At 36.0% G+C, this 25612-nt stretch overlaps 3 protein-coding genes across 3 annotated transcripts; 1 reads left to right on the forward strand and 2 right to left on the reverse strand.

The window, feature by feature from the left end:
* Positions 1-31: 31 nt before the first annotated feature.
* Positions 32-7545, reverse strand: LOC120127783 (kinesin-like protein KIN-14Q). Its single transcript, XM_039145608.1, has 19 exons — positions 7444-7545; positions 5654-5714; positions 5483-5551; positions 4637-5214; positions 4382-4550; positions 3971-4038; positions 3663-3873; positions 3490-3566; positions 3303-3402; positions 3093-3191; positions 2830-3006; positions 2451-2736; positions 2055-2216; positions 1739-1954; positions 1625-1662; positions 1374-1537; positions 1153-1278; positions 844-1062; positions 32-786 (listed from the first exon to the last, which is right to left on the reverse strand). The coding sequence occupies exons 1-19, from the start codon at positions 7543-7545 to the stop codon at positions 220-222; spliced, it is 3489 nt and encodes a 1162-aa protein (XP_039001539.1). The 3' UTR covers positions 32-219.
* A 193-nt stretch (positions 7546-7738) lies between these two features.
* Positions 7739-9776, forward strand: LOC120127897 (pentatricopeptide repeat-containing protein At3g24000, mitochondrial-like). Its single transcript, XM_039145709.1, has one exon. It carries the CDS (start codon positions 7778-7780, stop codon positions 9752-9754), a length of 1977 nt encoding a protein of 658 aa, XP_039001640.1. The 5' UTR covers positions 7739-7777; the 3' UTR covers positions 9755-9776.
* A 161-nt stretch (positions 9777-9937) lies between these two features.
* LOC120127904 (sodium/hydrogen exchanger 6-like) lies at positions 9938-17674 on the reverse strand. Its single transcript, XM_039145715.1, has 22 exons — positions 17361-17674; positions 17231-17282; positions 17085-17144; positions 16966-16990; positions 16804-16889; positions 16602-16713; positions 13008-13070; positions 12892-12911; positions 12718-12812; positions 12371-12399; positions 12243-12274; positions 12095-12142; positions 11935-11995; positions 11759-11856; positions 11592-11667; positions 11464-11483; positions 11267-11364; positions 11080-11189; positions 10778-10861; positions 10475-10572; positions 10208-10284; positions 9938-10087 (listed from the first exon to the last, which is right to left on the reverse strand). Exons 1-22 carry the CDS (start codon positions 17527-17529, stop codon positions 10041-10043), a joined length of 1560 nt encoding a protein of 519 aa, XP_039001646.1. The 5' UTR covers positions 17530-17674; the 3' UTR covers positions 9938-10040.
* Positions 17675-25612: the final 7938 nt, after the last annotated feature.

Here is a 25612-nt window from a genome sequence, read left to right on the forward strand (position 1 = left end):
ACACCCCTATTTGTGAAGATTATCAAGCATGTAGAAATCACGTATAATTCAAAACAATCCATTTAAGATTGGCAATCACAAAATCCAACACAGATGATCAGCATCATCTAGGCAAGTTCTACATACTTCAGTTTTTTGTGTTTTCTTAGCTGTTGCCTATGCAAGGCAACAAAAGGAATACATATTCAACTGTACATTGGAATATGAACTTAAAGCCCATTAGATTGCAGTCCTCCCAACTGTTCCAATATTCCATGCACTCTCCTTTTCCTTCTGGCTCTGTTTCTGCTGAGTTTCCTTGGTTCCTCCTTTTCTACCATTGCCAACCAATACTCTACCGGCCGTTCTCCCCCGACTCCCTATCGAAACTCGAACCCTCTCCATCCCCACATTTAGACCTCTTCTCAAATGTTGCTGCATTGGTGACTTAAGTTGAACTTTCTTTTGAAGGCTTCGTCTCAATATGCTGCTCAGCTTCTTACTCCCACTTTTCATTGGTTTAGGGCTGTTGCATATGATTTGTTCCTGTATAAACTCATCTGCCTCTTCTTTTATATCCGGTTGGGATGGAAATGGAAGAACTGGCTGTGCAAGCTGAGCTGAGCAAGGCATACTTGGCAATGGTATTAAAGAGTTGCGCCTCGGAGCTGAGGATAGTGGCAGTCTACGTATTGTAGGGCACATCGAGGCTCTTCCGGTTCTGGTCGGTAGTCGCAGTTGTTCAGCAACCTGGGGATTGTTTTCTTTTTCGACTGGATCAATGTGCTTGATGGAACCATCGGTTACAGAAAGAGGTATAGAAGACCTGGAGCTATTCTCTGTAAGTGGACGAGTAAGGTTTACTTGCACTTTCATCAATGTACCAATTTTCACTTCATTTGAATTCTTGTTAGCCCCCAAAAGCCGAGTTGCTAATGGTGGTCTCATCGCCAAATTATTACTATTGTTCTCATCATTCTGCTGTTTCATTTGTTGCTGTTGCTGCTGCTCAGCGATCCTTGTATCGACATGCTGGCGTGCTAGCTTCCTCTCAATGAGTAGCTGTGACTCCAGTTCTTTCACCTGGAAAAATGCAATTGATGGGGACCAATAAAAGAGTCCCATTACTTAAAATTTGAATGTTTTTCAATATTGTTTGATAATCAATAATACCTTCTCCTGCAAGTTCTTGTTTTTTAGGTCTTTATCCTTCATTTTCAAGTCTAATCCATGAACTGCGTCCTCCATCTTCCTGATTTGCATATCTTTGATCTTCATGTCTTGCTTTGATTTCTCAACCTTTGTATGTACCATCAAAAAACAAAAAATGTTATTAGTAACATCAAAATGACAAGATAAGCTCGAAAATATTGCCAATAAGTTGTCGGTTGCACCATCGGTTTCCATCTCAGAAGTTCCGAGGTGTCCATTTGCTTCTTCACCGGACCCAACTCTATCCCTCTAACTCTACTCGCAAAGTTCAGAGAACATAGTGTCTCACCGAGGTCATTCTCATTGGGACTGATTTGTACAAACATGAGCGTCTTTGAATCCCCTCCTATAAAAAACACAAACCTTATCATCAGTTATTTTCATTGTTTATATCAGAGTAATTTCACCATAGGGAATAAAGATAAAAATGCACCTAAAGAGTCTTGAAGCAAATGTGTAAGCTTGGAGTTCCTGCATGATTATAGTTGAGTAAGGAATATGGCGTTCTTAATAGGGTAAAAGTATTTGTCTCTGTGTTTTTTATAACCTGAAAGGAATATGGGGACTTTTAGTAGCAAGAGCAGATATGACATCACCAAGTGCAGACAAAGATCTGTTGATATTTTGAGTTTCCTTAAGTCTTTCACCAAGAACATCGCTTTTTGCTACTCGTTCGCTTCCTGCTAGGTCCACCAACCATAGCTTGCTTTTTGTGCATTCCCCATTCAACAAATTCTCTCCCTTAACCATCACACAATGTAGGCTGCACCGAGAGAGAACCGTAAGCCAAATTTTAGCACCATTGAAAGACATTTGGTGCAATATGAGCCAAATTAATTTAAAATAAAATTTAATTGATGGACCAGTGGGATCTGCTGCTATGCTCGTTGGCATTGGTTGAGCCAACAGCCCTTGCATTACTGCCGGTTTGTAAAACCTCCCACACCTCATTCATGTTGGTTACATGTGCTTCAACTAGACCCGGTACATGGTGCACTCCTTCACTCACTTGCCTTACTTCAAGTCTACAATGAGCCACATCAATGTAAAAGGATTTTAGCCATTTGAAAGTTCCCAAGAATGACTTTATTTTAGTAGCAGTCATTATTCATGGTTTAAATTAACAATTTTACACAGAATTTCTTAAGGCACAAGCACATAATGTTATATCTCATCAAGATCAATTATCCATCTTAATTTTATTACTCCTTAAAAGTGAAATGTAATTGAAAAAATATATGCTTAAACAAATTCCATACCTTTTTGTCATCACGCCTTGCTGAGAGCCTGGCACCAGTAAATCTCTAATCTGTTCATTGTAGACTTCTAATGCACTGACAGATATCTCATATTGACAGAACTTCTTTCGCTCATTGATTATGTGAAACAATTCCTCAAGAGTCCTAAAATTAACTCCACGAGCTTCTTTTTTACCTTCCATTGTAAAAGTTTTCCCAGTCCCTGTCTGCCCATAAGCGAAAATGCAGACATTGAAGCCATCTAGAACTGAGGTAGCAAATGGGGCTGTGTCTTGAAAAACATCGGCTGAATGAAACAAGAAATGTAAACATAGAAGTAAGAATATTGTTGATACTACAGTTGCTTTATGTCCAAAACAGCTATAAGTCATGGCATTACATTGCTCAGCTTGAGGGCCAAAAACAGCATCAAACTTAAAGGTTTTCTTGGGAGCACCATTTGATATCACACTGAGTTCACCATCTTTTGCAGATTCAAAGTCAATAGCCATTGAAGCTCTTGCTGCTATTTCTTCAGAATTTAGAGGCCTACACCGACAAAAGACTCGTATGTTACCTGCAATAAATAGGAAATTTTAGTTTGGCTCTAAGTTTCTAACTTATTTCATATATTTTAAATATTAAATAATCAACTTAATTAACCTTTCAATTCTAGAACTTTGTTGTACAGTTCTTTCCTTTCTTTGGCCCCTTTGACAAATTTAGTCTTGAGATCTTCATGCAAATCTTCTTGCTGGTTTACTTTTTGACAGATAAATAGGATTACATTGAAAAGGGAAGCAAATATGCATAAAACAATTCAAAAACTGAATGTTTGAGTAAATATGCTTGTAAGTTGTAGTGCTAACTTACTTCTCGACAGAATTTTAGTGCCAATATCATCGATATCCATGATGCAACTCTTATAAAGTGATACCTCCTCTGATAGTTTGATATGTTCCATTTTCATTATCTGCTAATTGGAACATTTTTAAACTTTTATGATCACAGTTCTAGCTTTGTAACGGCTAACTATGCATCATTGAGTTCCAATTATTACCTTCAATTTTCTTGTCATGTCCCTCAATGATGAGAACCATCTGCTCTTCTCTTTCACTTGTCCTTCAATTGCAAAAGCTATACATAAAAGCAACATCATCCATTCCGTATACACATAACTATAAGGTATTTACAGCTTATCAAAAGGGGAAAAAAAAGAAAGAAATACTTTACCCAATGAACCAACATGCATTGATTTACGCATAAGCTCATTTTGAAGTTCCTGTAAGGATTTGCAAGCCTCTTGACACTCTTTAGTTTTGAGCTGGTTCTCCCTCTTAAGCCCTTCCAAGGCACTCCTCATCTCTGCTAATTCCTTCTTTTGGCACTCATAATCTCTTTGCAGGCTTTGATACTTTACTTCTACCTCATCGTCAGTAATATCCTGCAACTGATATATTATAATGATCTCAGTTTTCTCGACTCCCAATTTCAAGTCGTTCTATTCAAGCACAGAAAAACACTATAGGAAGTTCCATTACTCTTGGTGATTCATGAGCTCCCACTTCAGCCATTCCCATGATTTCCTCTGATCCAGCTTCTTTAAAACCTGTTTCACAAATTTGTCCGGTAAAAAGCTTTGAGTTCTTCTCGACTTCAAGAACAAATTTTGTTTCTTACCAATAAATAGATGATTTTCATGAAATTATATCTTATCAAAAAATTTGTCAACCCTTCTAGCTTATAAAATGAGGTTTGTCCCAGAGAACCTTAAACAATCATGCCCGATGTTACCTCAAGGTATATGTCCAACATTGGTATGCTTAAAATTTTCTAAGTTTTTCTATATATTTGGAGGACATTGCCCCGGTACCTATTTCTAGATACGTGTCAGACTAAGGTGTACAAGAATTACTTTAACAGAGAAAAGTTGCAAAAATGTGTAAACTTACTTTCAGGGGAATCTTTCCTTATAGTGATGCCACATACAATTGGACTCCCAATTAATCCTTCAAATCTAATGAGCAAGCCTCCTCCACTATCAACAAAAGTTCTAATGTTAGATATAACCAGAGGCTTATTTGCACCAACCTTGCCATATATGTCTAGGCTAGTCACAACCTGCAATATGTCAAATCAACTTGATCAAATAATAAAACTGATTTAGTATAATGTGATATTGGAAGCTTCAAATTCGATTTTCTTACCCTCTCTTCTTGTATAAATACATCAAACACTCTAATTCCCGAGGGACCGCTAGTGAAAACTATTTCTGCAAAATGCAGATTGATAGCATAAAAGCCAGACTTTAGTGTTGAAAAGTTGTATGAGAAGTCGCCGATTCGAGCTGTGTCATATAATGACTTTCCCACTCCATCTCCAATAATTATAACATCACCACCCTCATAACAATTATCGTTCGAATAAATTACACCCTCGAATTTGGCTGTTCCGGTTAAGCACCCTGCATTGATTCTTATAACAGGAAGGTTTTCATGCTTATTGTCTGCAGTTTCTGGTAATGGAAGTAGCTCGAAGGAAGATTCGGGGGACAGTTCTTTGTGGAATGTTTGGCACACTGTGGAGAACTTTACAGTGGGAGTTTTGACCTTAGCTTTACTACCATCAGATCCATCAATGCCATTCTCTAAAGAAAGCTCAAATGAACACCTATGTTTCCCCAAGAATTCAGGGGAATCTCCATAGGCTTTTGATGGAATATCGGGTGATCCGGTGCTTATAACAAGGTCTGGTGACGATAGAGAAAATCCCAACATGGATCGGCCTGAAAACCAATTTTTTTAATTAAAAAATACATCCTTAAAACACTTGGATCCAGTGCAAAAAGGAGAAAATTTATTTCTAAGAGAAGTTCTTTTACCAGCAATTTCTTTATGTGGTGTACTGATTACATTCAAGTTTTGCAGCTTCTGGGGATCATCTACATCAGCTAGAAACAAAAACCCATAGTTAATTTATATCAATAAGAAGTAGAAAGGATTCGAAACTATTTTTTATTTTCGAAATTTCTTCAAAATCGAAGGTATTTTTACCATCAATTTCTCTAAGTGACGTACTAATTACATTAGAGCTTTGCGATTGCTCAGGATCATCTACATCAGCTAAAAACAAAAACCTAAAGTTAATTTAGATCAAAGAGTGAAAAGAATTAAAACCCAATTTTTCATTTTCAAAAATACTTCAAAAGAAACAGAAAAAATTACTAGAATTTTGTTTAGGGAAGAATCCGAATCGAACATTGATGGGCTTTCTAAGCAGGAAGCCCTAGCTGCATCAGAATCTGAAAATAAAGAAAAAGAAAAAAAGAGATAAATAAATAAGTAAAATGAATTGGAAAATTGATTTGATGAGTGGAAATGCTTACAACTAGAGGTGTTTTGTTGCCAAGAAACGTCGGTAAGAAGAAGAGGGTCGGTCCATAGATAATGAAAATCGTTGGAATCTTCCATTGGTAAACAGAAAAATAAAAAAGAAATGATCCGATGATTTGAAACGAAAGTGAAATATGCTTTCTCGAATTGAAAGTCGAAAACAATGATGAATTGTTGGGGAAAGGGAAAGAAAATTTTTGGTTTCTCGTTTAAATGGTTAAAGCGAATTGCGTTACCGTTTGGGATTTTGGTGTTCTTTTTCAAATTTGAAATTACTATAGCGGACAATGTTTCACGTGCTGTAGTTCCACAGTTTTAATGATATTTAATTAAAAAAAATCTCCAATACGCTCCTTTTTATTTATTTTATTTATTTTAAGAAAATAATTTCTCTCGTCTATCCCAGCGGTCTAAAGTATCCGGTCGTAAATTAATTCAAAATAAATATTTTATTAATATAAATATTTTTAAGTTTAATTCTCTTCGAGCTCATCTTACTTTATAAATATAGTTATAAATTAAATTGGATTATACTTTTAATTTATTTGAAATTTTTTAGATAAATTGTATATATTATCCAAAAAAGTAATAAAAATTACTATAAACACCAATCAACACGACATCTAATAAAAAGTAACAGATATTCTAAGAAAGAATGTCCCACCTATTACAAAGCATTCTATTTACATCATCATCTCTGTCAACGTTTGTATCCCAAGTTTAATCCTCATCTCTTCTTTAAGTACATTAATAATCGTCTTTTGTTTCCTAACCACTCTTTTAAGTTTTCTACCATTTTGCTGCTCCCAAATATAGTAAACAACTGTATTTCAAGTAATTTTAAGGATATAAATGATCAAAAGTTTACCCTTGAAATGCATAATGGCGCACTCTAATTCCTCCTCCCAGCATAACGTCCTCTCAAGAGATTACACGTGATCAAAACCGTTTCCCATATACCCTTAGAATAGTGACACTTAAATAATAGGTAGTTCCTGATTTCTGAAGTATCATAAAACACGCATTGCCCTCCACAACAAGTTTCATCCGAAGCAAACGATTCTTAGTGGGAAGCCTACCAAAAATAGTTATCCAACCAATGATATGAGCAGATACAAATATATTTCTTGTTTTTATCAAGTAAAATAAAGATTTAATTAAAAGTGTGTTATAATAATTATCTTTAAAATTATAAAGGTCAATTATATTGTTAATTTCGACGAATTGAATATTCTTCACATAAATCCGAACTATGTTCAATCTTATCATTTAAAAAATTTAATCTCATCTAAATTGAGGTCGTGGGATCGAATCCCACGGAGGACATTTCATAATTCGGAGGTCTCCTGCGAAAGTTGATCTCAACCTGATGTTGGAGGCAACTTACTATCTTATCTCCCCTTACCCCATACATATGAGAAAAAAGGGACAGCCATTTATTTAAATTGAAAATTTTCACAAAAAAACTTATAATATCTGAACTCATCAAATTCAGATTAAATATTCATCCTTACTTACTCGTGTTGAACTCGATACCCAAAAAGGCGTAATTAAAAAAAATAAAAATCTCAAAGCCATGTATCTGTATAACCCAGCCCATATGGCTATAACGATAACCCAACCAGCCCAGTCCAACACATACTCCTCTTCCTCCCCTTCTCCGACTCTTTTTCGCTCGCAAAACTTCTTTTTCCAGAGGAAATAGAGCCACCAATGTCCGCCATGCTTTGTTCCGGCAAATTAGGCTAGAATTTTGATTTATTTTTTTAGAAAATAAGGAACATTTCCCAAGTCTTTCCAAAGCGTACTGTAGCGCCGCCCTCGCCGTCTTTCTGGTCCTTATCTATTCCTTGTTGTTTGGGTTTAGAATATATAGATCTCCAGCACCGCCTTTACAGTGACAACGTTTAAGCATCTAAGAACATTGAATTCGTTGATTCTCTTCAACGGAAGGTGATGAACTTTATAATAAGGAAATTCAAATGCAAAAGGATCGTCTTCTTCTCTCCACTCAATGACACCCAATCTGCTTCCCGATTCAGCACCGTCGCGATTGCATCCAATGGCCTACAAATATCAGAGCCTTTTTCATCTGGCATCATTCAAGATAAGGACCTTCTTGTTAAGAGTTTGCATCCCTCAGGGACTGGGCTTCATGTCCTTGACCTCCTCGATGAGGCTTCTTTGGAACCCAATTCAACACTCTATCATGTCTTGCTCAAAAAATGCACCTTCTTGAGAAAGCCCAACCTTGGGAAAATCGTTCATGCCCACATTTTGAACTCCCCTTTCCGAGATGATGCTGTTATACTCAATACGCTGTTGAATATGTATGCAAAGTGTGGTTGTTTGGATGATGCTCGCAATTTGTTTGACGAAATGCCTGTTAGAGATATGGTTACCTGGACTACCTTGATCACTGCTTATTCTCAGCATGATCGTCCTTTCGATGCTCTCCTTTTGTTTCCTCAAATGCTTTCCCAGTGTTTGTTTCCCAATGAGTTCACCTTGTCTAGCCTTTTGAAGGCTTCGGCTGCGCTCCCGAAAACAACCCAAATCTACTTCCATGGTACTCAACTTCATGGGTTCGGTTTCAAGTGTGGTTTCCATTCCAATGTTTACGTTGGCAGCTCGCTCTTGGACATGTATGCTCGGTGTGGTTGCATGGATGAGGCCCATTTTCTCTTTGATATGCTAACTACGAAGAACGAGGTCTCGTGGAATGCTTTGATCGCGGGTCATGCTAGGAAAGGCCAAGTTGATCATGCTCTATGTCTCTTTTTGAAAATGCTTAGGCATGATTTTCAACCCACTCATTTCACCTTCTCCAGCATTTTTGGTGCCTGTGCCTCCACTGGGTCATTAGAACAGGGCAAATGGGTTCATGCCCATGTGATCAAATCCGGCGGAGAGATCATTGCTTTTATGGGCAACACACTCCTCCACATGTATGCTAAATCCGGTAGCATCCAAGACGCTAAAATGATCTTCGATAGGTTGGCAAAGCGTGATTTGGTGTCTTGGAACTCCATGCTCACTGCATATGCCCAGCATGGGCTCGGCAAGGAAGCAGTGCAATTCTTTCTAGAGATGCTGCGGGTCGGACTCGCCCCTAACGATATAACGTTCCTTTGCCTTCTCACTGCTTGCAGTCGTGCTGGCCTCTTGGATGAAGGGCGATACTATTTCAAGCTGATGAGGAAATACAATATTGAACCTGGGATTTCGCATTATGTTACCATTGTAGATCTTCTCGGTCGAGCCGGCCTTCTTGAAGAAGCCAAGAGGTTCATAAATGAAATGCCGATCATACCCACTGCAGCTGTTTGGGGAGCCTTGCTTGGTGCGTGTAGGATGCATAAGAATGTGGAAATGGGCAGTTTTGCTGCTGAACGTGTTTTTGAGCTTGATCCTACCGATTCGGGACCCCATGTCTTGCTCTCCAATATCTATGCTTCTGGTGATAGATGGAGAGATGCTGCTAAGGTGAGAAAACTGATGAAAGAGAGTGGGATAAAGAAGGAGCCTGCTTGCAGTTGGGTTGAAATTCAGAATGCAGTCCATATGTTTGTGGCAAATGATGACTCCCACCCACAGATGGAAGCAATCCATAAGAAGTGGGAGGAGATTAGCATGAGAATCAAGGAGATCGGATATGTCCCCGACACGAGCCATGTACTTTTCTACATGGATCATCAAGAGAGGGAAGTGAAGTTGCAGTACCATAGCGAGAAGCTCGCATTGGCATTTGCACTCCTCAACTCTCCTCCCGGATCCACAATCCATATCAAGAAGAACATCAGAGTGTGTGGCGACTGCCACTCGGCATTTAAATTTGCATCCCGAGTTGTTAAAAGGGAAATCATCGTAAGAGATACCAATCGGTTCCATCATTTCTATGGTGGGTCTTGTTCTTGCGGAGACTACTGGTAATGCCTTGTGATTGAACTTATAGACATTCTATTCACGTAACGTTTTCAAGATCAAAAGAGAAGTGTTGCTATATCCTCCACATTCTGATCGACACACTACTGATTATATCGATTATGCCACTAATGATGCACAAAGATAAAGGTACAGGGTTTCCATTACAAATCCGATATCGGCACATTTGTCTATACGTTTTCATTTATTTGATTTGAAGTGAAATACATAAACATTTATTACATGTGTACGTACCAAAGAGTTAATTCCTTGTAGCTGCTCTTGAGGACACTGTCTATTGGCCATAAAACCCTCCCCTTCTAGAACTGGGCATCGGCTGATCTAAAAAATTTCCGGGAAAAAGAGAGATTTACACCACATTGCTATGAAAACCAAAATAGAGAAATATAATAACATATACATATATCTCACGCAGTAAAAAAGAATTAAAGTGAATTTTACCATCTTCGTCATCTTCATTCTGGCTTGTGAAGAATGGGGTGAGGTAATTCTTATCTAATGCAGAGAATGATGATGTTCTGCAAGGTCAGATAAGATTTAAATTCAATAAAATGAAAGAAACTAGTTGATTAATACATAAATGGAAGTTAAATTTTTTTACATAGCCAGAAACATAAGGGAGCTGTGGTTAAGGCCTCTTGTTGGCATTCCATAGACGAGGGTTCAAACACTTAATATAATCCATGCCAAAAAAAATCTATGTATTACCTTTTGTGGAACTCTTTCAATTTCATCTTAAACCTGTTTCCGGATGGTCCGTCTTCGTTATAAGATGGAGCGACATATCTATTGTTACCTTCAAAGCTCTACAATGGAATTAATGGTCAGTCAAACAGATTCTAAAATCACTCAATCTGTAAAGCTAAGAAAGATGGAAGCTTTGAAGAAAAAAGAAGAGGTAAAAAAAATGAGAAATCACATATTCTAAACATCCACAAAGTTGTTTTTAGGCCTGAGCTCACTTGCATATTTAATATAAAATTTAGAGATTATAGTATTAGTGAAACTTACTTCCCCTAAGTGACCACTGTGGCTATCTCCCACAACTTGAAGAGCTTCTAGCATTGTACCAGTCGAACCTCCAATTAACAAAACCTGTGGCATATCGGGAAATATAAACAGTTACTTAAAGAACAAGTATCAATTACGACAAAGCAAACTGCAGTGTATTTATAACTACTGCCCTCAGATCTAAGCAATAAGCACTGAATGGATAAGAAAATTTAGCACTTGCAAAATATATTTGGAAATTATTTTTCAGTATACTTCAAACAATTGGTTGTTCATTTAAAAGTAAGGTTCTTCGACCATACCGTCAAAACAACTATGGCAGTGGTTGCGGTGAATATAATCTGACCATGTCCTTCTGGAAGATCATGAACAGATTGCAGAGCAAGGGCAAAAGCCATTGCTCCTCGAAGACCTAATCAAGTTAATAATAATTTAGTACTTTGGGAAGGTATAAAAAATCAACTATGATTAAGATAGGATTTTACTTACCACTATACCAGAGAGCTTTTTGGTGATTTAAAGGTATTTTCCGTTGTACAGGACGAAACAAATTGACCAGATATGCACAAGAAAAGACATTGGCTGCCCTAAAGATTCAATTACATAACTGCATTAATTATTAATATACACGGGATCCGTCAAGAACATATGGTTTAAAAATTGAAAGATCAATAAATCTCATTTACCTGGCAACTACAATAAATAACTGGCATGATCATGAAGCAAGTAAAGGAATAACAATGACACTGAAAAATCAATGCAACCACCAAACCAAGGTTCACAAATAATAATGATGATGATGATGATAGGATACAACTGAGAAAGAGATAAATCCCACATGCGACCAGCTGTGCTTTTCCATTGCAATATCAAAACCCATGTAAATAAATCTGGGAAAATTGAAAGAATCAAATGTCAAAAAGAGAAGTTATCACGTGCACAAAATTATCAGCTAACATCATATAAATAAAAATCCCTTACGTAAATGTCTCAGCCAGTGATGAGATTAGGTGGAAAAAAGCAGATGCAAATCGCTGAGAATTTTCTGACAAATTTGAGTATGTGTAGTGCTTCATCACCTAAAACAAAGAAATTGTTCATCATGCTGCATCAGCCGGCAACATATGCTACTAGATCAGCAATACAAGTTCACTTACAATTGCTGTGAACAATATCGACACAATACCAGAGAGGCTGATTCCCTCTGCAAGCATGTACCTAGAAAGGCAAAATATTTTCAGTATTAACTGCTTCATGAATCCATTTAAAAGGTGTTGGGGGGGGGGGGAGAACATATAGGGCTGTATAATTGCTTACGAGAAATAAGGAAAAAGAACAAAGAGACAGCACTCCAAGTTTTGAAGACTGAGAAAAGCATGATGAAAGATACCGTGGTCAGTGATTAAAAAATTATAACGCTAAGAAGCTTCATAAAGAAACCAAAAGATGCAAATGCAATACTTACTTGTCAACATCTAATCCAGCATACTTAAAGAGGTTATAGGAGTTAAGGTTTAAAGGTATACAAACAATATCTTGTAATCTATAGTATTAAAAATGGCATATAAATACAAAGTTGATCAAAAAGGATATTAGAGCAGAAACAAATCCAACTCCAACACCTGCAGAGCAACAAGGAAAGTTTCTTAGTGCTTGTGATTAAAAGGACATACAAGTATGGAAAGGATAGAATATCAATCAATAAGTTATCAAGAATGAAATCATTAAGAGTAGATCTCCTATTTGTACAGTTGGGTTTCAAACAAAATTTAGAAGAACAGACTACAAGTTGGCAAAAAACAAATATTTACCATGTATTCACTTGAATGATGAAGCATACAAAACATGTTTCATTTTATTCTTCCATTAAAAAGATAAATTAGCAAGCAGATTATAGTGTAAGGGAAATAGACTCAGCAAGACCAAAAGTTAAGACAAACCTGCAGACATAGAACCGACAAAGGTCTCAAGAAACCTGACAATCACCATAAAGAAGTTCTGTCCAGATGCATGATTTCTTACAAGGGATGTTGTCCTGCGTAGAGAAACAAGACTTTAATTTTAAACCGAACTAAACAAACCAATCAGAGGACAACTGCAAGTACATCACATACCTGTACAAAGATATTGCCATCTACATAAAGAACCATTCCACCCAGTAAATATTGTGCATGCACGCATAAGATGATAAATACAGGAAACAAGGAACCAACATGCTACAAAAACTTACAGCATCATTTAAGACAGATTCTCCAAAGACCAAAGCATAAAGGTTTACATCAGTGCCAAGTTCCTGCAATTAAGATCATCATACATGGATACAAGGTCTAAAAGGAGAAGTGGGATGATTTGTTATGTTAACTGCTTGGATACTACTGCTATATAAATATTAAAAAGGAAAAAAAACCTTAGATATCTCTATGCCATTATAACTAAAAACTGATATCTCATTAAAACCTTGGATACTACTGCTCTATAAGTATTAAAAAAAAACTTTTTTTTTTATAGAAGTTGGAGGTCTCATTAAAAACTCCCTTCATATTCGTTCCCATACTAAAAGTATGTTAACGAACATTGGAAGGAAGAAAAGAGTACCTCATATTTTATTAATAATAATACCCGATACAAAAGACACCACGAAATATCCTCTTATGGTGATATACCCCATTACAACAAACACCTAAACCTCAAATACCCTCATCTAAAGCCACAATCAAATCACCATACTTCTAATTACACCACCAGCAGTAGGACTAAAACAACGCCACAAAACATAATACAAATAAAAGCAACACCTACAATCATATAGACTAAAACAAAACCACGAATGAAGAGACAAGATCTAAAGAGACTCGTCTTCTTTAGGAGCCCAAGAATTTGGTTTGAATGAAGGCTCTATCTCATGCACCATGACCTTGAAGAAGTTGTCACCAACCTTCAATTCAACCATCGCATCAATTCTCGCATCAGCCTTTGTGAGGACTTGAACTTTTGCCCGATCAAAGGATGATGGAGACTGACAACTTTCGTCGATAGCTAGTAAAAGACCCCACTTATCCGTAATGTTCTTGAAAGTATCCCAATTCCATGCGTGAAAAGGAACACCCTCGCAAACTAACCATACTCGACGACACTCCATTACCAATCTCTCTGACCAAACTTCGACAATGGAGAACCACTCTGCGAGAATCTTTGATTTGTCGTTTTTCACACTTCTCAATGAAGCATTATCTTCAAAAATCATTAAAATCGCATTTCCAGCAGTTCTCATTAAGGTGAAGCCAGTGAGGCCCTTCGCTTGCATTTGTCTAGCGAGATGACCAATTTTGACAAAATCCTTACACCACCCCACTAGACAATTGCTCAACACCTGAAGTTTTTCTTCATCTATAACACCTTCAACTTTATAATGATTCTTCCTGGAATCATCTTCCATCCCGAACTTGTGAAGAACATTTGTCGAAGACTTTCTCCAATAGGAATTTCGAGGTTTGAATTTAGCGAAAGAAACACCAATTTTGCTACCGTCGATATTAGATCCATTCATTTTTGAGATCGTTCTCCTTGCTTCTTCGAATGATGCGAAGCAAATAAAACCAAAACGATCTCCTTTTAAATTCCTTTTATTAGGAATAAAAGCATCAAGTACCCGACCATGAGAGCAAAATAAAGATCTAAACCTCTTCCAATGGATCTTCTTTGGTAAATGTTCAACAAATAACGTGAAACATCCAGACTTGTCAACACTGCCCCCCTTTGTGATTGACTCCCTGGATCCTTTTTGTACACCATTAACAGCAGATTTACCATCACAACACACCGCTTTAACATGCACCTGAACACTAGGAGATGCTACAGAAGCTGGAATTGGCAATAGCAGAACTGGAGGAATAGGAAAACCTCCATTCCTGTCAAATGCAACAGAATTTGTAACTACTCCTCTTTTAACAACAAGATTCTTCATTTCCATCTCAATGTGTAAAAGGGACCTCAACTTAACGTCAAAAACCATTTTCTGAAGGACATCCTTAGCAGCGACTGCAAAATTTACAGTTGAGAAGAGAGCGAAGCCCTTGGGCTTATCTCCCTTGAAGCTCAAATGCGAATCTTTAAAACCCGGAAGCCATCTCAGAAAATTCTGCAGCTCTCTCTCTTTGATATCTTCAGGCAGACCCATAATGAAGATAGTGCGAACCTCATCATGATGAGAAGGGTTAGATGACAGAGAATGCGTTGCTGCAGTGGTTGGAGGAACTTGGACCGAAGGACTCTGCTGGAGAGAAAAGAGGACTCCAGCACCCGGCATGTGATAAAGACTGTTGAAATGAAAAACCCATATATTTGACGAACTAATCTGGACGCACGCCCTGCGAAGGAGAAGCGACGGATGGCTACGAAAACCAGTGAAAACGGAGAAAAGATCTATAAACAAGATAGAAGCAGGAGCTTCTGTCTTTTAATACATCCGGCTAGAAGAAGTAAACTGAGTCTACGTATCACCCCTGGAAATAAAGTTCCAGAACAAGAGCTCAAAGCTTCAACAACAGTGACGGAAGAAATCCACCAAAAGAGTCAAGCAGAAAGATAGAAGTAGCGAGCGCCTGATCTTGCCGAAATTGCTCAGTGCAAAATAATGGAGAGATGCAACTAATCTCGACACTAAGTAAATGGGTATTGATAGCAAAAAGGCTCTGAACACGGTGGAGATGCGATGTCCAGCGAACGTGCAACGGATGGAGGCGAAAACGGCCGTGAGCGGCTTGTAGATCAGCGTCAAATAAGAGTCTTACTCGGAAAAACAAGCCCAGAAAAAGAAACACCTTGAGCCGACGAATTACCCAGCAAAAAACAGCGTCAAAACGGAGGTCGGAGTGTGGCGGCGGCGGGTGGCGGACGACAACTGCGGACGACTGGTGGATGTCGGAGGAGAGGTGCCGGGGCTCGTGGAAATAAGAAATTTGAAAATTGAAAACACCTAGGTTAGAGAGAAGCTGGAGCTTCTCTCACTAAAACACGCCTATGGCAAGTGGTGAAGATAATTTCTTTGGTCTATCTGTTGCAACATCTTCATTGCAACAAAAATCCGAAATCCGGCCTATAAGCCCTTTAAAAAAAAAAACTTGGATACTCCTCTTATTTGTTATGTTGACTGCTTGGATACTACTGCAAGTAAGATCATCAATTACAGAACAAGGGCTGTAAGGGAATGAGAGTATATCCATGCCTTTTCTTTTTAAAGGTAAAAGTCGACGAGTTAGCAACTGAAAGAAAGATTGTGATGCAGAAAAAGCTTGGAAGCGAAAAAGCTTAATCCAACAATATAGACAATCAAATACCCTTAATATTTGAACAATAAGTTCCCAATATTTTTGGAAGAATAAAATTCATACTTATTCTTTTACAAGAAAATTACTTAGATTTGGTGTTGCATTCACTAACAATCATAATTTTACTTTTCTTTCTTTATTCACTTTTCCCTTTTACCAACTTCATGGGAAGCAGGTTCAAATGGCACAAGAAACCAAATTTGCAATCCTAAGTTAATTTCACTAAATAAAGATTACAGGAAAAAAGTGGAATAATGATACTTCAAAATTGAAAACAGGTGTTTTGGCAGCAGCAAGAAATAAGCACAGTTAAATAAGTGAATATTATTTTTCTTTTCTGATCATCCAAATTATTGCAATATAATAGATCTTAATAAATTTGCATATTCAGCGTTGAAGGAGATGTGCAACATGTATTCTAGTATAATGTTTTTGTTTAACCTAAGTACCTAACCCATCAATGATAGGTAACCAGGACGGCAGCACAAAAACCTGACCTGAAATATGGAGAGAACCGTAACAGGATCGGTAGCTGATATGAGAGCGCCAAACATTAGGCATTCAATAAAAGGAAGTCCGTACATGAGGTACATGCGACCGCCAATATAGCTGCACATGTGGCGTAATTATAAGGTAGTGAGGGGGGGGGGACTTGTATAATGGGAAAATATTGATATCTTTATAATGAAAAATACTCACACTGAAACTCCTGTAACAACTGAAGCTATGAAAGTCCCTAGAATAGAAAATGTGACAATGGCTCCAAAGTTGGAGAAAAAGGGTTTCTGCAAAAAAATAAGGGGTAAAAAGAGGTGAGAATGCAAAATCATTAGTAAGTGAAAGACAGTTTATACTACTTACAGGTGATAAGCTGAACCCTGATTGAGTGCCACAAACCGAAAGGAAGTTAAGAAAAACAATCAGTAAAGAAAAAAACTAGGAATCAAATTTTTACTTATGGAGAAGTAAATTAAGGATATAAAATTATTGGAGGTAGGAGAAACAGGAAGAAGAATTCTTCATGGAAATTGAACCACGCCCTACAAAAGAAATAAGAAATGAAATTCACGGTTAGGCAATTTTTTGATATATAATGATATATTATAATGGGAAAGAAATGGAAGACCTGATGCTTATCTCAGTGTCGGAGATATTAGCAAGTACACCAACAATCAAACCTGGTAGGAAAATGATTTTTGTGACGAAGGAAACTGAAAATTGCAGATAGAAATGCATTGTTGAGAAAATTGACTAACCGATAAGCAAAGAAGCGCTGGCTTCAGGTAGATAATAGAATTTGTGCCGGCGAAGGACGTGCCCGAGGACAAAAGAGAGGACTAGCATCATAACTTGAAGGAGAATTCCCACTCCGGCGGCCTGCTGCTCCTTTTCCGGGCTCCCACCCACCGCCGGTGAAGTTCCCATTGATATAATTTTCTTAGAGGAAAATGAAGAGGCTCACGTGGATCAGTGAATCAAGGGCTAGCTAGTGCCTCCCACTACAGTGTGGATCGCACAATTTTTCCGATGATGCCTTATTCGTCTTCTAATTCCCTCGTTGTCTTCACCCGGTAAGTTGCGACTTTCTCTATTCCAACTCCAATTTTTTATTTTTAAATTAAATTCAAATTATATATCTAATGGGATAATTTTTAGATTAAGATTAACTTACATAATATAAAATAAATTAGAATGTATGAAAATATATAATTGAAGATATTTTTTTTATTTTTTTAAGTAAATATTATTTCATTTCTTACTATTAATCTATATAAAATTAAAAAAGTGATTACACTATGTAATAAAATTTTGTTTGATAATTTATTTAATTAATTTAGAATTAAGGATTTTTATGTCAATAATATTTATTAAAAAGATAATAGGAAATGGGTTAAGAGAAATATATTTAGAATTTAATAATTTTTTTATAATAATTATTAAAATTATTTTTAAGTATTAGTAATTTTATCTTTTCATGCATTAAAAAAATATAGTAAAATTATCTTTCGATGTCACCGATTTTGCTATAATCATATGTAATTGTTAATAATTTATGATTAGATAGTAATTAAAAAAACGACTAAAAACCAAGTCTGAAAGGTAAATATCTAATTGTTTGCATTTTGAAGCTTGCTTGGTTGAGTTTTTTATATAATATATGGGTGGAAAGGAATCATAGGCTGTTTAGTCGTACAACTGAGAAAATTGTTAGCCAGAGAAGTGGTTAGCATTCGTTTACAAAACTGCTATATAAATCGATCTGTTAGAGTAAATTTAAGTCCGTCTATAGCTTGGGGGATCCAGTGATGGTCCACTCTCCGATTGTATAGTTGCAGATTTGCTTGCTGTTTGTATAGTTGCAGTATTACTGCATACTTTTTGGATTAATACAACAATTGAATTATCCAAAAATAAAACGAATAAAAACTATATATATATATATTATATAAAATAAAATAAAATGAGTAAAATAGGTTCATTGTGTTAAAAATATACATGAGCTTTACATACAAATAAGATGTATTAATATAATATAAGCATAAACACGAAGCTTTTTATATGATGTTATTAATTATAATAATTTAATAAAGTAAATTAAAAAATATGTTTAAGTTTTTAAAAATTAATATTTAATTAATATGTCATGTTTTTTTTGTAAAATTGGTATTTTGTATTCAAGATTACAAAGTACACCACCCCAAGGACCTCGTTAAAAAAACCCTCATAAGCCTAATTGAGGGAAAAAGAGTGAACCTCGAGATAGAAAGAATATACAGTCTTGAACCTTAATTCATCATAGCAGAAGTACAAAAAGACGAAGCTAAAACAGACCATAGTATCTACACAAATAAAGGTACATATTGCCCCCAACAAGAAAACTAAATTGACATACACACTACCAACCAATGCACATTTCCTGCTAAAGCCTCCGAGCAGCATAATCTGGAAACAGAACCATTGCTTTAAGATACCATGCACCAAACAATAATGCTGAAACAGCAAACTAGAAGGGTGAACGTAGAACGGAACAATTGTAAACAGATAACACAACCTGCAGAAAAATCTAACGCCATGAAGAAGATATGCATCGACCAAGGAAACTCAGCAAAATTGCAACAGAAACACGAACAATAATTGAGCTATCGCAAAATATATAAACCCGGACAGACTGATAATCGAACTAAAACTGTATGAGGAATCACCAACTCAGCATATAGGGAATGCTTCATGGGAAAAGAGCAGAGACAAAGACTTTCCTGGGCAAAGAGCAGAGACAAAGACTGCACTGCTAGCAACCACCAGCAACAAACATGAAATAACAAAACCCAACAACCAAGCAGACAACCATAAACATAAACAAAGAAGCATAACAAAAATCAGCAGCATCCAATCACTAAGGATTCGGGGCAGCGAACAAAGTCTTGCACACTCTGAATCAACGATGGCCAATTGGAATAAGCCCAAACACCTATTTGAATCATAGCTAAATTGAATATTTGATCAACCGAAAAGGGGTTACCTTGAAACCTTATTTTATTCCTACAAAGCCAAATTTTCCAAATCAAACCGAAGAACCCGAGATTCCAAAGATCTCGAAGTTTCTTTTTGATCTTTTGTGAAACCCAAATTTGCAGCAAATCCTTGACATTGCTAGGAAATACAATATTAATTTGCCACACTGTTGAGTTAATCGATCGATGGAATCGGCCAAGAGGGGGTGAATTGGCAATAAAAATTTTGGTGGAAGCTTTTGCAAAAATTGAAAGTAATTTCACAACGATTTACAATGGTTTGACTTTATCAACCAAAGTCTACATCCACTACCTTAGCTATCCACAGTAAGGATTTTCCAACAAATTCACTAATTTGTTCTTTCTTTTGAGGCCAAAGAGATAACCTTAAAACCCCCTCAAGAATATACCCCAATTCTTGAGAACACTCTTTTCTCAAAGAGAAGATTACAAATTTGCAAACTTACAAGAAAAACCTCACAAGGCAAATATGTTTGCACAATTCTAGAACAAAGAAAGAACGCTCAAGAATAAATACAATTGAGCACAATAAGTGTTCTTGAAAGCAAAATGAATATTGAATGAAAAGTAGGCTTGAAATGCTCAAACTTGAGGTTTGATGCTTTCCCTTTGATTCTCTCTTGATTCTAGTTGCTTGATGTTTCTTGTTGTTGATCAATGGCTTCTAAGCTTGTTTAAATACACCTTCAAATGATTCTAAACTTTGGGGATGATTAGTGGAGTCAATAGAGTCATTTAAGTGTGAAAACAATTAATGAAAGTGGATGGGAACGTCTGTGCATCGATGCATACCCGAGGTGCATCGGTGCATCAGTGTAAAATTCAAATATTTTGACCGTTGGACTCTCAGTGCATCGGTGCACTAAGAGTGCATCGATGCATGAAATGCATTCGATGTTTTGAAATAGCCTGAGTGCATCGATGCATGGTATGTACATCAATGCATAAAATGCATTCGATGTTCAAGAAATTAATTGATGTATCGATGCATGGATTGGTGCATCGGTGCATGCCCTTGAAAAATTGATTTTAGGCTTGATTTTGGTTCAAAATACTGTGAAAATTTGTTTAAAAATAGTTTAAGTATAAAACACAAATTTACACATTTAGTAAGGTTTAAAATTGATCTTGAAAGACTTGGAGTAATGGCTTGACATTCGAGTAATTAAATCGAATATATTTTAGAAAATTATTTGTAAAATCTTAAAATTCATTTAAACTTAGTTTGTTATGTCGAAATATCAAAATATTTTCAACAATCTCCCCATTTTTGATATAACAAAAACTCTTGAGTAATTTTAGATTTTCTTTGAAAAATAAGTTTTGAAATCAATTTTGAAATTACTCCCCCTTACTATAACACTTCTCCCCTTTAAAACTTTTAACACTTAACACTTCTCCCCCTTTTTGTTAAATCAAAAAGACTCAAAAAATGAGTGAAAAAGGCTTCGAAAAACATAGCCAATTGATAAAACATATATATATAGCTTAAGCTGTTAAGATCACAATCAAAAGAGAGATTAGCCATTAGTTTCATAAATAATATTCATGTGAAATGGTAAATTGGTCATATTTCAACTAAAAAGTAAATGATGCATATATTGAAACAAACCAAAATATATATGAAATAAAAGTTCAAATATCCATCAAACAAACATCCAACAATCAAAGAAAGACAATCCAAAATGTTTTAACAATTTAAATTCAACTTCAAACCCAAAAACAATCAAAGCAAGATAAGTCTATTCATCCATCGAAGGATCGGGAGGAGGAGGGTAACGAGCTCTCATCTCAAGCGTGAGTGCATCCAAACGATCATTCATATCTTGTTGTCGAGCTCCCAAGGTAGAGATGGGACTCAATGAATGTGAAGCGCGAATCCATGGACGCATTCCGTAAATCAAATGTCTCCAAAAATGAACGAAAATATGGAGGCATTTGATCTTCTTGTGGAGCTGGCTCCGATGCAGGCTCGTAACCGAGTACGTGATCATCGATGTCTTGCATAAGATGTTGAAATTCAGGATCATCGTCAGAAGCCGGAGGAGGAGGAGAAGGAGGAGCACGAGAGGAGCTAGGAGCAGCTCGTGAGGAACTAGCTCCCGGAGTTTATTTACCAGGTTTAAAAGCCCATAAACCAGTTACCTCATCCAGTTTCCAATCTGATTTCTTCAAGGATGGGATATTGATAGGGTTTTGAAGTGGTATAGGATTATCAAGGGAGACATCTAGACCCAGTTTGATAAAGATATTACTTAGAAGACAACCATAAACTAAGGTTTCAACATGTTTGGACGGGATAATGTTTATGGTATTGACAAGCCCGCTGAACAATGATATAAGCAGGTTTTGAAGATGAAAAGCATGAAGAAACCGATGATTTTCCGATGCTTTTGAGCAAGAGTAGGATTTAGAGTGAGAGAAGGATAAATGGTGGGAGAGTTTTTAGTTTTAGGGTTTGAGAAAATTAAAGAAAATGAGGCATTTTAACCCAAAACCCGATAGATGCATCGATGCATGGCTCTTGTGCATCGATGCACATTCAAGGGCGTGCATCGATGCATCGGCTAATGTATCGATGCACAATTAAAGGGATGCATCGGTGCACTGTTAAGTGTATCGATGCATTAAGCACAAAAATGTCAAAAATCCGTTTTAAACACTCAAAATGCTAAATTAATTGGCTCTAGTGGTATTGGCAACTCATATATCAAAAATTAATTATGTTCAATCAATCAAATTAATCTTTAAACTTTATTTGAACATAAAATTAATTTTCACCAAAGAACATAAACTCCCCTAACTAATAGCAAAGAATTCAATCAAAAATTATTATTATAAGCATTTTTCATTTATTCTTAAAAGTGCTAAAATTATTTTAAACACTAAGTGAAGATAGGTCAGTTAAACCTAATTCTCTCCTAAGTGTCCAAAATCTTTCCTTATCTAAGGGTTTTGTAAAAATATCCGCTAATTGGTGCAAAGTATCAACAAATTCTAAAACTACATCTTCCTTAGCGACATGGTCTCTAATGAAGTGATGTCTAATTTCAATATGTTTAGTTCTAGAGTGTTGGATGGGATTTTTAGTGAGACAAATAACATTAGTATTGTCACACTTGATAGGAATAATACCCACTTCAATTCCATAATAAAAAAGTTGTTGTTTCATCCATAAAACTTGTGCACAACAACTACCGGCTGAAATGTATTCCGCTTCAGTGGTAGATAATGCAACACAATTTTGTTTCTTTGAAAACCATGAAATCATCATATTTCCAAGGAATTGGCAAGTATCGGAGGTGTTTTTTCTATCTAATTTGCATCCTCCATAATCAGCATCTGAAAAGGCATGCAAGCTAAAGCTAGAGTCTCTAGGATACCAAAGTCCTAAACTAGGAGTATCCTTAAGGTATCTAAAGATCCTCTTAACAGCTAGTAAATGTGATTTCTTAGGACATGATTGAAATCTAGCACATAAGCAAACACTAAACATAGTGTCTGGTCTACTTACAGTTAGATAGAGCAAAGATCCAATCATTGACCTATATAATTTAACATCTACACATTTACCTCCTTCATCTAAGTCAAGCTTTGTTAAAGAGCTCATTGGAGTGTCATGAAGCTTGCCATTTTCCAGTCCAAATTTCTTGAGCATATCTTTGACATACTTAGCTTGATTGATGAAGATGTCATCTTTTCTTTGCTTGATTTGGAGTCCCAAGAAATATGAGAGCTCCCCCATCATGCTCATCTCAAATTCACTTTGCATTAGCTTAGAAAATTCTTGACAAAGAACATCATTAGTAGAACCAAATATTATATCATCAACATAAATTTGAACTACTAATAAAGCTTTACCTTTATGCTTTAAAAACAATGTAGTGTCAACCTTCCCTTTTGAAAAACCTTTTTCAACTAAAAAGTTTGACAATCTTTCATACCAAGCTCTAGGAGCTTGTTTTAAACCATAAAGTGCTTTTATCAATTTAAGAACATGATTTGGAAATTTTAAATCTTTAAAACCTGGAGGTTGTTCCACATACATTTATTCCTTTATAAAACCATTTAAAAATACACTTTTAACATCCATTTGATATATTTTAAATTCATGAAAACATGCAAATGCTAATAACATTCTAATTGCTTCCATCCTAGCTACGGGAGCGTATGTTTCATCATAATCTATGCCCTCTTCTTGAGTATACCCTTAAGAAACAAGTCTAGCCTTGTTTCTCACAATATTACCACTTTCATCAAGTTTATTCCTAAATACCCATCTAGTACCTATAGTAGATTTATTACTAGGCCTTTCAACTAATGTCCATACTTTACTTCTCTCAAATTGATTTAATTCTTCTTGCATAGCCATAATCCAATGTTCATCTTTTAATACTTCTTTAATATTCTTAGGCTCTATGCATGAGATAAATTCAACATAATTACAAATATTTCTAAGAGAAGATCGAGTTGTTACCCCTTTGGATGGATCACCTATAATCTCACCATCCTTGACATAGTTGTACTCTCTTGGATAAGATACTTCTCTTTCTTCAATGGTTGGATTCTCGAGAGGATCATGAGTTTCCTCATTTTTCGTTTCTTCCTTTGATGATGGTTCTCCAACGTCTTGTCTAACGTCATTTGTATTTATAATACCTACATCATCATTCAAACAAGAATCATTCCTCGAAAGAAGATTATCATCGAAAACAACATGTATAGACTCTTCTACAACCAAAGTTCTTTTATTAAATACTCGATAAGCTTTAGAATTTAAGGAATAACCCAGAAAAATTCCTTCATCACTTTTAGCATCAAATTTGCCAAGATTTTCTTTATCGTTGTTTAAAACAAAACATTTACATCCAAAAGGATGAAAATAGCTAATGTTGGCTTTTTATTTTTGAAAATTTCATATGGAGTTTTCTTTAAAATTGGCCTAATCATTACTCGATTTACAACATAACAAGCGGTATTTGTGGCTTTCGTCCAAAAATATTTTGGCAAATTATTTTCACAAAGCATGGTTCTAGCCATTTCTTCTAAAGTTCGATTTTCCTCTCAACAACTCCATTTTGTTGAGGGATTCTAGGTGCTGAAAAATTATGGCCAATACCATTAGAATTACAAAATTCATTAAATCCAAGATTTTCAAATTCAGTGCCATGATCACTTCTAACACTAGTGATAGAGTAACCTTTTTCTTTTTGGATTACTTTTGAAAATGTGATGAAATTTTCTAATGCTTAATCTTTAGTACTTAAGAATAGAACCAAGTATATCTAGAATAGTCATCTACCAAGACAATTGCATATTGTTTTCCACCCAAGCTAGTAGTCCTAGTTGGCCCAAAAAGATCTATATGGATCAATTGTAATACTTTACTAGTTGATACATCATTAATGGATTTAAAAGAAATTTGCTTTTGTTTTCCTTTAGCACAAGCATCACAGATTTTATTATTATCAAATTTAAGCTTAGGCAACCCTCTTACTAAGTCTCCTTGAATTAGTCGTTGCAAAACACTCATACTAGCATGTCCTAGTCTCCTATGCCATAACCAACTATCATGTTCATCCTTAGCAACTAGGCACAAATTAGTCATATCAATAGAGTCTAAATGCACCATGTATATGTTTCCTATTCTATGACCAAAAAGCATAATCTGATTAGATGCAATGTCAATGACTTTACGACCATTATTTTCAAACATGACATTGAATCCCTTATCGCATAATTGACTAATACTCAATAGATTATGCTTTAATCCATTCACATATAATACATTTTTAATTTGTATGGAAGAGATATTACCCATAGTATCAATACCTTCAATGTGACCTTTTGAATTATCACCAAAAGTTACTTCTCCTCCATTTTTGATGTTAAGCTCTATGAACCGGCTTTTGTCTCCGGTCATGTGTCTCGAGCATCCACTATCAAGGTGCCATGAATTTGGATTTGTTTCCCGT

This window comes from Hibiscus syriacus, unplaced genomic scaffold (genome assembly GCF_006381635.1).
Source record: "Hibiscus syriacus cultivar Baekdansim isolate YM2019G1 unplaced genomic scaffold, ASM638163v2 tig00110472_pilon, whole genome shotgun sequence".
NCBI classification, from domain to species: Eukaryota; Viridiplantae; Streptophyta; class Magnoliopsida; order Malvales; family Malvaceae; genus Hibiscus; species Hibiscus syriacus.